Source organism: Cheilinus undulatus, linkage group 22 (genome assembly GCF_018320785.1).
Source record: "Cheilinus undulatus linkage group 22, ASM1832078v1, whole genome shotgun sequence".
NCBI classification, from domain to species: Eukaryota; Metazoa; Chordata; class Actinopteri; order Labriformes; family Labridae; genus Cheilinus; species Cheilinus undulatus.
Window position 1 is genome coordinate 741,882 of NC_054886.1, and position 14,075 is coordinate 755,956.

Consider the following 14,075-nt stretch of genomic DNA (forward strand, 5'->3'; position numbering starts at 1 on the left):
AGAAAACCTCGCCTCATGAAGTTCACACGAAATATGCAGATTTCTGCTTGCTGTTGAAATCTAAATGGATGTCAAATTTCTGCAGACAGACAGTGTGAAATTGAAAACAAACAATGGCAAGCAACACATCAAAGTGAGTGCAGAATAGAGGGTGCATCCAGAGTCTCTTAAATTGCATAAACGTTCCCTCATTTACATCTCAGTCCTATCCACAAAGGCAGCATAAATATATGCAAGGCTAAGGAATCAAGGGAATGTGTTTCAAGAGGAATAAGAGATATTTTCCTCTGAAGCATCACGAGAAGCTACAGTATATCTGTCAATGGAAATGGAGGCAGCAAATCACAGTTTTAGTAGCTGTCAGTCAGCTCTATCACATTTCTCTGAGCCAGTACCTGCACATAAAGAGCCATCTGCAGTCTGTGTTTATTCAGAGGGAACACACCCTCCTCATCCCACAAAACTTTGCAGCAGAAGGAAGCAGAAGGTATAAAATAAAGTTATTTTTGTAAGATTTTTAAACAGTAACTTCAGATTTATATCTTATTTTTTAGGTCTCTAAAAAATTTAAATGACTTCAACGTTACCTTTCTGCTGTGTTGTTGTATAAAGCTAACATTTTATCATGGTATGCAAATTCATCTGAAGAGGGTAATTCATTTGCAGCGCCCCCTATCAATGTCACATTACCAGCATCCAGCTGCTCCATGTTGACACTTTCAGAGGTCAGAGGACAGCAGAATCAGTTAGCCTACATAAGATTAACTACAGAAATAACAGTGAATATGTAAAGATAGAAATCTTGTTAAAAAGATATTCAAGGTGACTATCATCTGAGTTCCATAAGCTGACAGCTAAAGGAATAACCATAAGCTCTACTCAGAGCTACATGATTGCAAGAGGCCTCATCATCTTCTTGTTCCTATGAAAGTTGTAAAGATGAAGCTACATTCTTAAACTATTAAATCATTCCCACTTTTGTTCCTAAGTCCTAATAACTGGAAGAGTGTGCTCATTTTTCCTCGTTAAGTACGGAGAAACGCCCTTTTATATCCATATTTGGGCGGGAGACTGCAGGGCAGTGTGCAAACACAGGAGTGAGAGAAGACAGAAGAGTTAGAACGTCAAAATTAAAATAAAATGTAAACTCAATCCAAGACTTGAAATACAGTGATCAATTTAACAGCTATTTTTAATTTTAGTCTCAGTTTTAGTGGCATTAGAGTCATCTCTACCCTTTATAGTTGTAGTCTGGTTCTAGTTGACGATAACACAAAAAGTATAGTTTTAGTCAGTAAAAATTCCTCACATTTCAGTCTTTACTTTTAGTCCAAGCATTTATTTTCTTGCCTAAATCTGATCATGGTAGTGTGTTCTCTGCACTCTGCCAAACCTGGGGTCCCTGCTTTCTACAGCTGAGAGGCAGAATAGATAAAGATGCATTGTTTTGGACAGATTTACCCACAGTGGACAAATATCACAGATTTTGAAATTCCGGCGAAAACTACATTAAATTTTAGTCTAGCTGTAGTCATCTTGATGAAAACTAAACCTAGTTTTTGTCAGTTTTCGTCATCACAGATCTATTTTTGTTAGTCTTAGTCGAGTTTTTGTCATGGAAAAAAAGCTGTCGACGAATAGTTTTAGTCATAGTTTTAGTCAACAAAATTAAGACTGAAGGTCAGTGAATGAGACTGAGTTATCTTAAGGCATTACCAAGAACTCACAAGCCATGATATGATGAGATTTCCTGACAATGTCCTTTACTTTCCTCTTGGCCTGATGAAGGGAACAAAAGTCTTTCTAACTGACTCCAATGATCCTGTAGCAGACCGTATTTTGTTTTTTATAAAACTGAACATACAAAAAAAGAAAAAGAAGGAAAAAACAGAGCAGAACAAGATAAAGTAACACATGCAGTGCATGATCATTTGGAAGTCAATAACAACAATTAAAGAAACATGCAGGAGAAGCCAAAGAAGCCCAAAGTGGCCCTCCTATGTGACCTTAACAGTGCTCTGCAGGCTACGTTTGCCCTGAATGGATGCTCCACTGAACCAAGATATAAAAGAAAAGGTCAAGAGGCTTTTGATCCGTGAACAACAAATGTTACTTAAAATCCTCGTATATTTGAGACGCAGATATGGTTACTGGGGACAGTAAAGGCTGGGTTGTTTGTTAATCTACACAGTAGCTACTGTTATGACATGATCATATGACCACCACATCCATATCGCTCTGTGATACTCCACCTTCATGCAAGTGTGATTTTAATGCAAGTTTCCAGTCCTGCCACCACACTTCCTGCCTGTTTGTGCACAGAAAACCTCAACTAAGCATATTTACTTTAGAGCTGAAGCAGATAAATACTGAGAATTTTTACTGCTGTTACTGCAGAAGGAAAGACAGAAGGTCGAGGACTGAGGATTTTTTTGGACTCTTTCTGCACTGAGAGAGACACGGATCAGCACTGCATCTTTTTGTAGCTATCATCTCACACCACAGAACACAGTATGCCTTTGCTAACCTGTGGACCAATCACAACCTGTACAGACTGTCAACCAGTATAGATATTATAGACCAGACTCAAGTGGGCCACCCAGGTATATTTACAGCCACACAAGTTTATCTACCCAACATTTTTTTTCTTTTTCAAATCCATACATAATCACTCTCCATGCAGAATAGAGAGACCTCCACTAACGTGTTCTCTTTGTGCAGCAGCATTTCCTGATTCAATTAAGCATCTAAAGTCATCATTTTAACATCTTTCTGCAGCTACTCGCTCCCACATTAACTTGCACTCCTGCGCTCCAGTTTGATGGTTGTAATATGCTACCGTCAGCCTAAGTAGTCACACATGCAGCTCACAGGCGAGGATGACGGAATATCAAAAGAAACATTTCAAAGGGTGAGTGAAGTTATCAGAACATTTCATACAAAGTTCTGCTGATGAAATCTGTCAAAAGAGCAGAAGCTCAAAAAATACACTTAAAAAATAACCACCCCAATACAGTATCATTGTGAGAGAAAACAATGCACAGGTTTAGCAGTCTGAGTCATCCTGATGCATAGTCACACATGCACAGGGCATCATGTCTAAGTCTTTTTAAGTTAAAGGCTTTGCAAACCTGAGCATATGAAACAAAAGTGGTTCTCAAATGGTGGGTATTTTTGAAACTGCGATGTAATTTTAGAACTTACAATATCACATATAAAAAATGGACAACCTCTTAGAAAACTTGTTTTTTTTTCTGCTGGTTTTCTGGTATTTTCTGACTGCTCTATTTGGAAAATTCTGTTTAAAAATGTCAAATAACAGGTACAAAAAGTTTTATTTGCAACAGCAGATTGTTTTAATCAACAGCTATAAGGCTGATAAACCTGAAATGTATGCTGAAAAAACTTACAGTTTTGTGTGTATTCGCATAAATAATTTGTTTCCACATGGTGAGGCAAGGAATGTTTAGGTGTGCATGGTGAATAGGTAGATAAATAGATAAATACTTTACTAATCCCAATGGAAATGCAAGAATTTGAACAACTTTGCAATACAAATAAACACCAAGTAAAGATGACATGTTACAGAGGTGATTTTCATTCGGATATAAGCAAGCTTGGGTGTGCCTTGGGCAAAAAATGTTAGGAAATCACTGTGAAACAGCATAAGTTTGACATAAGGGATGCACGATATTATTGCCCTGGTATCAGCAGATATCAAAATTTTCTCCCGATAGTGAATCCAATATTTTGCCTGTGTATTTCAGCATACATCAACTGTAAATTTGGACATATATACGAATACATTAGTGGAGTTTTAGGCTGGACCAACAGACCTACACTATATTGCCAAAAGTATTCACTCACACATCCAAATAACTGAAATCAGGTGTTCCAATCACTTCCATGTCCACAGGTGTATAAAATCAAGCACCTAGGCATGCAGACTGTTTCTACAAACATTTGTGAAAGAATGGCTCGCTCTCAGGAGCTCAGTGACTTCCAGCATGGTACTGTGATAGGATGCCACCTGTGCAACAAGTCCAGTGGTGAAATTTCCTAACTCCTAAATATTCCACAGTCAACTGTCAGTGGGATTATAACAAAGTGGAAGCCATTGGGAACCACAGCAAATCAGCCACCAAGTGGTCGGCCACGTGACGGAGCGGGGCCAGCGGATGCTGAGGTGCATAGTGCGCAGAGGTGGCCAACTTGCTGTAGAGTCAATGACTACAGACCTCCAAACTTCATGTGGCCTTCAGATTAGCTCAAGAACAGTGCGTAGAGAGCTTCATGGAATGGGTTTCCATGGCTGAGCAGTTGCATCCAAGCCATACATCACCAAGTGCAAAGCAAAGCATTGGATGCAGTGATGTAAAGCACGCCGCCACTGGACTCTAGAGCGGTGGAGACGCGTTCTCTGAAGTGAAGAATCGCGCTTCTCCATCTGGCAATCTGATGGACAAGTCTGGGATTGGCGGTTTCCAGGAGAACGGTACTTGTCTGACTGCATTATGCCAAGCGTAAAGTTTGGTGGAGGGGGGATTATGGTGTGGACTTGTTTTCCAGGAGCTGGGCTTGGCCCCTTAGTTCCAGTCAAAGGAACTCTGAATGCTTCAGCATACCAAGAGATTTTGGACAATTCCATGCTCCCAACTTTGTGGGAACAGTTTGGGGATGGCCCCTTCCTGTTCCAACATGACTGTGCACCAGTGCACAAAGCAAGCTCCATAAAGACATGGATGAGAGAGTTTGGTGTGGATCAACTCGACTGGCCTGCACAGAGTCCTGACCTCAACCTGACAGAACACCTTTGGGATGAATTAGAGCAGAGATTGGAATGGGGTGTCACTTAAGTTCATATGTGAGTCAAGGCAGGTGAGCGAAAACTTTTGGCAATGTAGTGTATGTCAGTTGAGGTCATTTTCCTTATTTACCCTCATTCTTTAAACTTTAAAGTGTTTTTTTAAGGATTAAAGTTTGTTTCCTTTGTCATCCTTAAACCTTTAAGTGTGTCCAAAAGGACTAAAATTTCTCTTCTGAAAAGCATATTTAAATATCGGTATCGGCTAAATAGAATCTGTAAATATCAGCATCTCGATATCAACAAAAATCCACTATCGTGCATCCTGATTTGACACAAAAGTATAAATTAAATTTAAGAGTAAATAAATGTGGTTTTATTTTATGTGTATGCACCCAAACTTCGTGCTACTCCTGCACAGGTCTAGGGGACCTCCTCATGAAATTTCTAACTGTCAAGAGCATTATTTCTTGAATGCATGGTTATTTTTATGCACCAATTTGCCATGATGGGTCTTTTTTACAAAAAAAAGTAATTACTTCATTTTCATACTACATTGCTTACACTTTATGCATAAATAACACATTCTGGAAAGACTGGCATATGTTTTCTGCATAAACACAGCATGTCAGAGCTTTTTAATCATGCTTATACACTGTAGGCAAGACTTGCAGGGACTGAATATGATAAAGTGCTTTCAAAGAAAATCACTGTTACTTAGTCTACTTGGTTTTGTCTGACAAAGTGAAGTGTTTTAGGCAAAATCTAAACCAAATTTTAAATTATCTGAGCAGCATTTTGCTCCACATGATAAATGACTGTTTGTTTTTACAATCATTACAATGCACAGCGTGCATGTGTGCAATCTGACAACAGGACACCCAGAGTCTGCTGCTGCTCTGTGATGAGCAGATATACAGCATGAGCAGACACTCCGCTTACCAGCAAACTTTGGGAACTCAAGGTGAACTTTCATAAAGGTGTGTTGTCTGAAAACTAGGCGAGCACAGCTCAGCAAAGCAGCTGATTCACTCTGTGGAAGATGTGCCCGTCTATTTAGCTTGTAGTCTAACGTCAGAGCGCTGAGTCTGTGTCTGAAAAACAACGTGACAAGGCGAGGCTCAAGGCAAATATACCTGCTGGATGTGGGCTGCCAACCCAATCATAAGTTGGAAACTGTACCAGCATTCTGAAAAATCAATTTCTCTACTGACTAAACAGGCCAGTGAAACACAGATCAGGCACTCATGCTCGGCTGAAATAAACAAGTGCACATAAATTATATAAATTCCATATATGCAGTGTTTTCTGCCTTTATTGTGGAGGGGTGAAAGGGTCAGCTACCCAGAATGATTTTCAGAGTAAACACTGCAACCACAAAACTGTCAGCTAAATTTATTTAGTTTTTACTCTAAGCCTCCCTGGACTGATGGGAAATATTAAATCATGTTTAAAGTGTTTACTGGCTACAGACTCTGCTTTTTCTGTATCAACAATAAAAGTTAATAGGGTAAATAAAACACAGTAAAAAGATCCTAATAAAAATGGTGTTTTTGGTGCTTCTGATTTTTAGACTTCTAGTTAAAAGAGTTGTTTAATGAGACAGTGAAACAGTTAAGTAACCCAACATAAAAATTTCGGAGAGCTACACTTCACATCCTCCTGTTCTCTGCCTTACTCTGGTTTAAAACCAGGCGTACTCTAATGCATCAGATAACTCTGATCAGCAGCACAGTCCAGAGAGTGGCTGATGATGAATATGAGGGGCATGTGAAAGACCTCCTTTAAAGCTTCACTTGCAAATCTTGGTTATGGCTTTCAGACATCTCTCTTCGCTTCTCCATCTTTACAGCAAAAATGAGAGCTTTGACTCAGCATGCAAAAACTGCAGATCCACAAAAAACTTCCACTTCAAGCAAGGAGAGAGTAAACATCAAATACAGGGCTTGACACTTGCCCCAGTACCAGAAATACATAAAAAATCTGCTGACATATACAAGCCTAATTCCAAAAAAGATGGAGCACTGTGGGAAATAAAGGTGGACTGACATTGGTTTTGAAGGGCCGATATCTATACCAGTGTTACTCAACCAAAGAGCCAAACTGTTGAAAACACCGTTGCAAGAGCCACAATCTAAGTGGGGAAAAGTGGGTGAAAGTTGCAATAAAGATAAGTTTAAGCTGGAAAATTAGGTAAAAAAGCTGCAAAAAAGTGGCCAAAAATGGGTGAATAGGGGTAAAACAGGCAGAAAATGGTAGAGACTGGGTGAAAAGTGACAAAAAAATATGGAGAAAAAGTGGCAGAAATGGGTGAGACCTGGAAAAAAAAGGCTCACAGGTGGCAATAATGGTAAAAAAAAAAAAAAAAAAAAGCAGCATTGCAACAAAAAAACGGGTGAAAAGTAGGTGAAAGTGGCAAAAAGCAGCAAAAAGGTGGGGGAAAATGAGTGAGAAGTGACCAAAATTGGCAAAAAGGTGGAGGGAAATGAGTGAGAAGTGACTAAAAATGGCAAAAAGCAGCAAAAAGGTGGGGGATAATAAGTGAAAAATAATTAATACTGGCAAAAGCAGCAAATTGGTGGGGGAAATGAGTGAGAAGTGACTAAAATTGGCAAAAAGGTGGAGGGAAATGAGTGAAAAGTGGCTAAAAATGGCAAAAAGCAGCAAAATGGTGGGGGAAATGAGTGAAAACTAACTAAAATTGTCAAAAAGGTGGGAGGTAAATAAATTATTGGTTTATGAGATTTGCAAATTACAGCATTCTTGTTTTGTTTACATTCTACAAAATGCTCTAACTTTTTTTAAATTGGGGTTGTACACCTTGTGCTTTTATCGTATGAAACATAGAGGAGCAGAGTGATTCAGGAATTTAAACAGTGGACAGAAACAACAGGAAGAAAAACACTGAACTAATTAAAAACACAAGACTATGATGTTTGCACAGTGCAGTACATGATGACTATAACATTACTTTCCCAGACATTCAAAACACACAACACTGCAGACTGGGGAGGACGGCAGTACAGGAGAAAGCAGAGCCTTTAAATAAGCAAAGATGAGCTCCTGCACCGACACTAAAAATACACTCATAAACAGAAATACAGACACAGATGCAGTGTGTGCAGTATGATACTCTCATAACCTCCACAAAGTACTTAAGTACTGGATATTAATAGTTAATTGAACTCCAGGCAATAAATAATTACTATCCCTGGGGCTTATACTCTATTAAATCAGATCCTGTTAAAGTGATGACAGAAAATATTTATACCATAATATACTGAGGGCACTGATTATCCCAACTAGGCCATGACAGTCTTCTCAGTGTCGATCCCAGTTAGCTACAGAAATCATTTAAAAAATAAAAAAAAAAACCTAACACGAAAAGCAAAAGGAGATCTTAGGCCAGTGATACTCAAAGCGCGGTTCTTGAGCCACATGTGGCTCTTTTGTGGTGATGTGTGACTCTTTTATTTCTTTCTTTGAAATATTTTCCCCCATAAACCTTTAAAAAGGTCAACATTAACCTCAGAAATTATACATTGCAAGTTACATGAATCAGTTTTTTTCCGACTCTTGTACTGTTGGCTTGAATTGTCCACCTTTATTTTCTTATATTTCAATTGCCCTTATTTGCAATTTTTATCCCTTTTTTCCACTTTTAATACATTTTTACAGATTTTTAAGCCCAAGATTGCCACTTCTTTTGCCTCTTTTCACCAGTGTTTTTCATTTTTTGTCCTGCTTTTTGCTATTTGCATTTTTTTCCACTTTTTTGCCATGTTTTGCCCCTTCTTACCCATTTAAGCTGCCTTTTTCCATTGAATGTCACTTTTTTTGTCTTTTTTTTTGTCCATTTGAGTCTCTTTTAACTAATTTTTTGCCACATTCTTACAGTTTTTTAGTGGGGTTTTTTCGAACATTTTTGCCACTTGTAACTCATTCTTTAATCAATTTTGCCACTTTTCTCCCCATTTTGCCCCATTTTTTCCACTTCTTTGCCAGTTTTTGACGATTTTGTCACTTTTGTTCATTTTAGTCTCTTTTCACTCATTTTTTTGCCACATTTTTGACCAATTTTGCCAACTGTTTGTTGTTTTTTGTTATCAATTTTAGCCAACTTTTTCACCAGTTTTTGCCTTGTTTATCTTGCTTTTTGCTCTTTTCATTTTTTTCCCCTTCTTGCATGTTTAAGCTGCCTTTTGCAATTGAATGCCACTTTTTCCAATTTTTGCCACTTCTTCCCATTAGAGTTATTATTTTTTGCCACATTTTACTGTTTTTTGACCATTTTTGCCACCTATAACTTATTTTTTAGTCAGTTTTTGCCATTTTTTCTCCCCTTTAACTTATTTTTATTGCCACTTTAACCCATTTTTGACACTTTTCACCACTTAGATTGTAGCTCTTGCAAAGGTATTCTTTTTTTAACAATTTGGCTCTTTGTTTGAGCAGGGTTGAGTGACACTGTATTAGGCATTTTAATTATTAGTGATCCACTGATAATGGGTGCAGGGTGAGAATATCTTTACGCCATTAGCACCCTGCAATTACAAATGTAAATTTATCACTGCATGAGACATCAAAACCTGCTACAGCAGCTTTAAAAGTGTGAGGTTTGCGTTTCCTTCTGCCAAAGTAAACATTCGAGGAAAAACAGTTGCAGACATACCTAGCATGTTGAAGATAAAATCCTTGGCAGTGTGGACCTCTAAGGCCGTCTGGTCTCCAAACTCCCCCTGTTCCAGTATGACTAGCTCAGACACTTGTGACGACAGCTGATCCAGGGTAGCCCCTGACCTGAAGTCCACCTCTGATGACTTCTTGACGGGGGCTGGGGAGCGCGGTGCCACAGCACTCATCAGGGACTCCATCTCTACAGCCAAGCCAAGTGAGGACAAAGGAAGAGAGAGTATTTTAGAGATGCCATCATTTAACTCCAATGTTGATCAGTCACAAAAGCCCTAATTTCATGGTCAACAAAGGCAACATGGCCCCTGAAGAGATGAGTAATGCTATCAGAGTACCAGCTTGAAGGTTGCAGAATCAGAGAGAACTGTGGAACAAAACACAGGGCTAAAAAAAGATGTCTTACAGCCAAATGTATTTTTAGACTGACTTTTTGTTGTTGGGCCTTTATGATGTCAGCGCAGTATAATGCTCCTCTTGTTTTCAGCAGCTTTGTGTGAATCATGAAGTCTGTAGGGCAGTTTTAGGGGAACATATTCCATCATATAACAGAAATGTCATTGATCCAGGTGTAGTTACAGCCTCGATAACCATCCAAAAATCTGCATTCTAGCAAACATACTAAGCATCATTCAACCTAGTGCTGACTGCTTTGGAACGAGGACTATATGCCTTAAATTAAGGTTGTAAAATTTTCAATAATTTCCAATATCACACCCTGTATGCAATAAATACCCATATGCTTCCCACTGGACAGTACCGTAACTTTTATTTTCATTCCAAAGTCAAATAGCAAGAGCAAGCATAGGAAAGATACAAAGCAGTAATAGAGATGAGTAATAAGATGTTAATTTCTGAATGTGCCAGTGCAGTTGCACTCTAAAGAACTTAAAAAAACATGTTGACATCTCCACACAAACATGCAGGAAAATACCGGATTTTATCTAATTGCTGCTAAAGTGGTATACATCTGTGACGGTCACAGATGCTACATTGTTGAGCTTTTTGTTCAATGATTAGCAAATATTTTTAAGTCCCTTTAACTTCAATTTAAATGTGCATACCAATGCTAATGTCTGTTGCTAACAACTCGACAGCAGATAAGAAAAACAGCAAGCCACTTGGTCCCAAAAAAGATTCTAATAAAGACCCGTTTCAAAGAACAGGTTAGAAAATAAAAATGCCAAAAGGGGCTCTCATAGGCTCATTGGTTGTGTCAGAGCAAATGGGCCGACATCCTTGAAAGTAGCAAACTGGGCCCTCTACTCAGCCTGGCATACACTGTGCAATTTTTAGCAGATTTATACACATATTTTGAGTCACATGACTCAATTGGAAGTCTGATTATGTAGTGTTTGTCATGCAGTGTAGCAGGGGGGGCATGATGACCAACCACAGCCTGGGCACAGCTCAACCAGCCGTTACCAAATAATCAGATGGATTTCTGATATGTTTGATAATTTGGTCATTTGACAATACACAATCCCCACAGAAAGTGCTGAGCTACAACTTTGGATCACTTCTTTTGTTTGTAAAGTATTGGACAGCATCTTAAATAGCCATAAAAACAGCTGGAATGCTTCTTTGATGCATCTTCCTTATAATAAAGCACACAAACAGGCAGGAAACAGAGCTACTGGCAGACCTCCAGCTAATATTTGTTATTATTTAGCTGCTAGTTGTGCTTGCAGGAAATGCTGTTTATGCATTTCGGAGAGAGACAATAAGAGCAGTTTTGTCGCTGTTCATAGCTACTTGAAAACAAATCTGACTTCAACTTCCATACGTGAGACTTTCCAAAGGAACTTGACTGACAGTTGTCACAATTTTTCCAGACTTCAGTCATACGGTGTGAGCTATCAGGCTGTGCATGACTGTCAGACTGTCAAACTCAATCACAGCAGGGGGATTCAGGATTTAGGTCTAACCTGATGGCCTAACAGGGTCAACATTTAACCATAAACTGTCAACCTCATTTTCACCAGTAATAAAATATGAATAAAACAGCACTGATAATAAATCATTTGGAAGTTCAAATGTTAAGTTTAAAGGGTCAAATCAAATAAAAATTCCAATTTATTAGTTCAAAAGATCAGAAAAAGATATTAAAAATAGAAAAAAAAGTTTTTAAAGAGAAAATATGTGAGGAGAAAGTTAAAATCATAAGTTTAAAAGGTGAAAATATGAGATCAAATTTGAAATCATGAGTTTAAGAGTCAAAATATGACTTAAAATTTTAAATTGTGAGTCTGATAGTTCAAAATTTGGGATTAAAAAGCCAAAATTTAGGAGGTAAAAATGTCAAAATATGAGCTTGAATTCAAAATGATGACTTTAAAAAGTAAAAAATATTACTTAAATTTCAAATTTGGAGTTTAAAATGTCAAAATATGATACAAAAAGTAAAAAAATTAATTTAAATTGTCAAAATATAAGATGCAAAATTGAAATCATGTTTTAAAAGTCATAAAATGGGATATAGTACCCATATATATACCTGTGACATAGTGTGAGCACATAAATCTTGCACATCTAGCATGCTTCATAAGCTGACATTACACCACAACTGCAAGGGAGTCGGCTCAAAATTGCACATTGTGTGTCTGGCTTTACTCATGTGGTTCTCCATACTCCCTCCGACATCTCTGGTGCTGTCCTGTCTGAATAAAGACAGAGAAGCCCAGAAATCAATCTGTGTCAACATAAGACTCAAAATCAAAAAGAACTGCATAATAACCATGGCTTAGTTGTGGGTGTCCAGGATGTCTTTTCTGTTGTTATTGTATTGACACAAGTACCTTTGTATTTTTAGTAATGTGTTAGACTTTAACTGTGGTGTTGTGACAGCACTACCAAAACACATCTGTAACATGATGATTGAGCACATGCCCAATACCATAGCTTCTGTCCCTGTGTATAACCTGACATAAGAGGTATAAAACAGTACTCATTATCAATGATACGCTCTTCTGCAGTAGTACAGACCTGTGCCAATTAGCAGCCCTAGATGAAGGCAGTTTGTGTCTAATACTAACATGTTTTCAGAGCTGAGAGTGCCTGCATTCAACCTAAAGCCAACTCTGAGTTTCTCCAGATATAAGCGGATAAGACTGTATGTTGTTGATCACAAGACGAGCTGCTTTCCAAGGCGTCACTCTCTTGTATGCTAACGCCTCTAAGGAGTTAAATGGGTTGTAAATTGACATCTAAACCAGGTTAAAATGCACTCTGCTTCGGACAGGACGTGATATATCGCGCACCAGAAAAACGACTAAGCAGGGCTTAGCTAGGGTCGTGGGGAATTACGTTTGTTGTGGTCAGGTTACACCGATTAAAACACGTTAGATAGTGAGAGCCAACTTGTTTACACGTATGTGTGCTCGTATAAAACATTGTGTGCTCGTACGAACACGCCCTGAACTTGTAAGGTAAACAAAGTTCATCCGAGAGGAAATGACAACACGGCCTCTGCCCCTAAAACTAGGTCAATTAACGAGAAAGCTTCCCTGGTTCTACGTAGCAGCTAAGCTAATAGCCGAGCTAATTAGCCAGCTTGCCGTCTGACAGTTAACATAAGCTAATTAGATAACTCGAGATAGGAAACAAATTAGCTCGGGTTGCTTTATCTCGATACATTCATGTAACTGCTCTACAACTGTAATACCAAACCATTTGACTCGCAGTGGTAAGGTCAGCTTGGCACACCGCCCACAGTCGGCTAATTTCTTATTATTAGCAGTATTAGCCAACTAGCTGTGAAAAATTAGCATGCTAGCTAACGTGACAGGTGGGGACAGTGAAGACAACACAGCAGCACACGTTAAAGCACACAAACGAACAGGCACCAGCACATACTCACATTTAAATCTATAGATACCCCCCCACACACACACACACACAGGCATGCACCCACTCTCAGCTCGGGTTACGTTAGCTCACCAGTGAAATCATTAGCTATCAAAGCTAAAGCTGTGAAACAGCACAAACAGACACACACCCTTTAACACAGTGATGCGAGGGAGTTTCTTCGCTATCTTCTACGTTTACTGTTATTGTGATTCCTGAATCCTCCTTCTTTAGCTGTCATTTCCAACAGGTCCCAGCCGCCACCTTCCCCCTGGCAACACCGTCCCAGAAATCATGGTCCTCCTCCTCTGAGGATCCAGGGATTAGTAGTATGTGTGGCACGCACGCCCCACATTACAAAACTACAAACGGATTTGCGAGCTCAGGTTTATGATTAAAATTGTGCCTCGCAGAGAAGATGAGGCGGTGCTACGGTTTAGCAGTAGCTGGACAGGGCGGATTCACCACCGCAACAGCCGGTGTTTCCATGCATGAGCATGCGAGCAGCCCTTTAAGTCCAGCACATGTAGCAGGAGGATCCACATCAGAGAGGGGTGCAGCATGTGGGAGTGGGTGCTGATCCACCGCCCTCCCCTCTGCCGTTTAATAGCGAGATGAACGGGTGGGTCACTTTGTCAGAGGGGGTCACGTTAAGTTTATTCTCACAAGGACCAAATCGTCGCATTTGTTTGTAATTTGACAGAAGAAACAGATATATAGCATTCATCAGTGTATA

The 14,075-nt window shown here is 39.1% G+C and overlaps 1 protein-coding gene across 4 annotated transcripts in view; it reads right to left on the reverse strand.

Annotated features, from left to right (window-relative positions):
• The window catches only part of tmem102 (transmembrane protein 102), a 52,732-nt gene extending 38,921 nt beyond the window's left edge, over positions 1-13,811 (reverse strand). Inside the window, exons 1-3 of one of the 4 annotated variants that reach the window (XM_041778737.1) lie at positions 13,541-13,811; positions 9,924-10,003; positions 9,477-9,680 (exon numbers count right to left, since the gene is read on the reverse strand). In XM_041778737.1, the coding sequence (XP_041634671.1) occupies positions 9,477-9,678 (202 nt within the window). In that variant the 5' untranslated portion in view covers positions 9,679-9,680; positions 9,924-10,003; positions 13,541-13,811. Of the gene's footprint in view, positions 1-9,476; positions 9,681-9,923; positions 10,004-13,490 lie in introns of all 4 variants that reach the window. The other 3 variants (XM_041778736.1, XM_041778734.1, XM_041778735.1) reach the window with 3 other exon arrangements.
• Between the last annotated feature and the right edge of the window lie 264 nt (positions 13,812-14,075).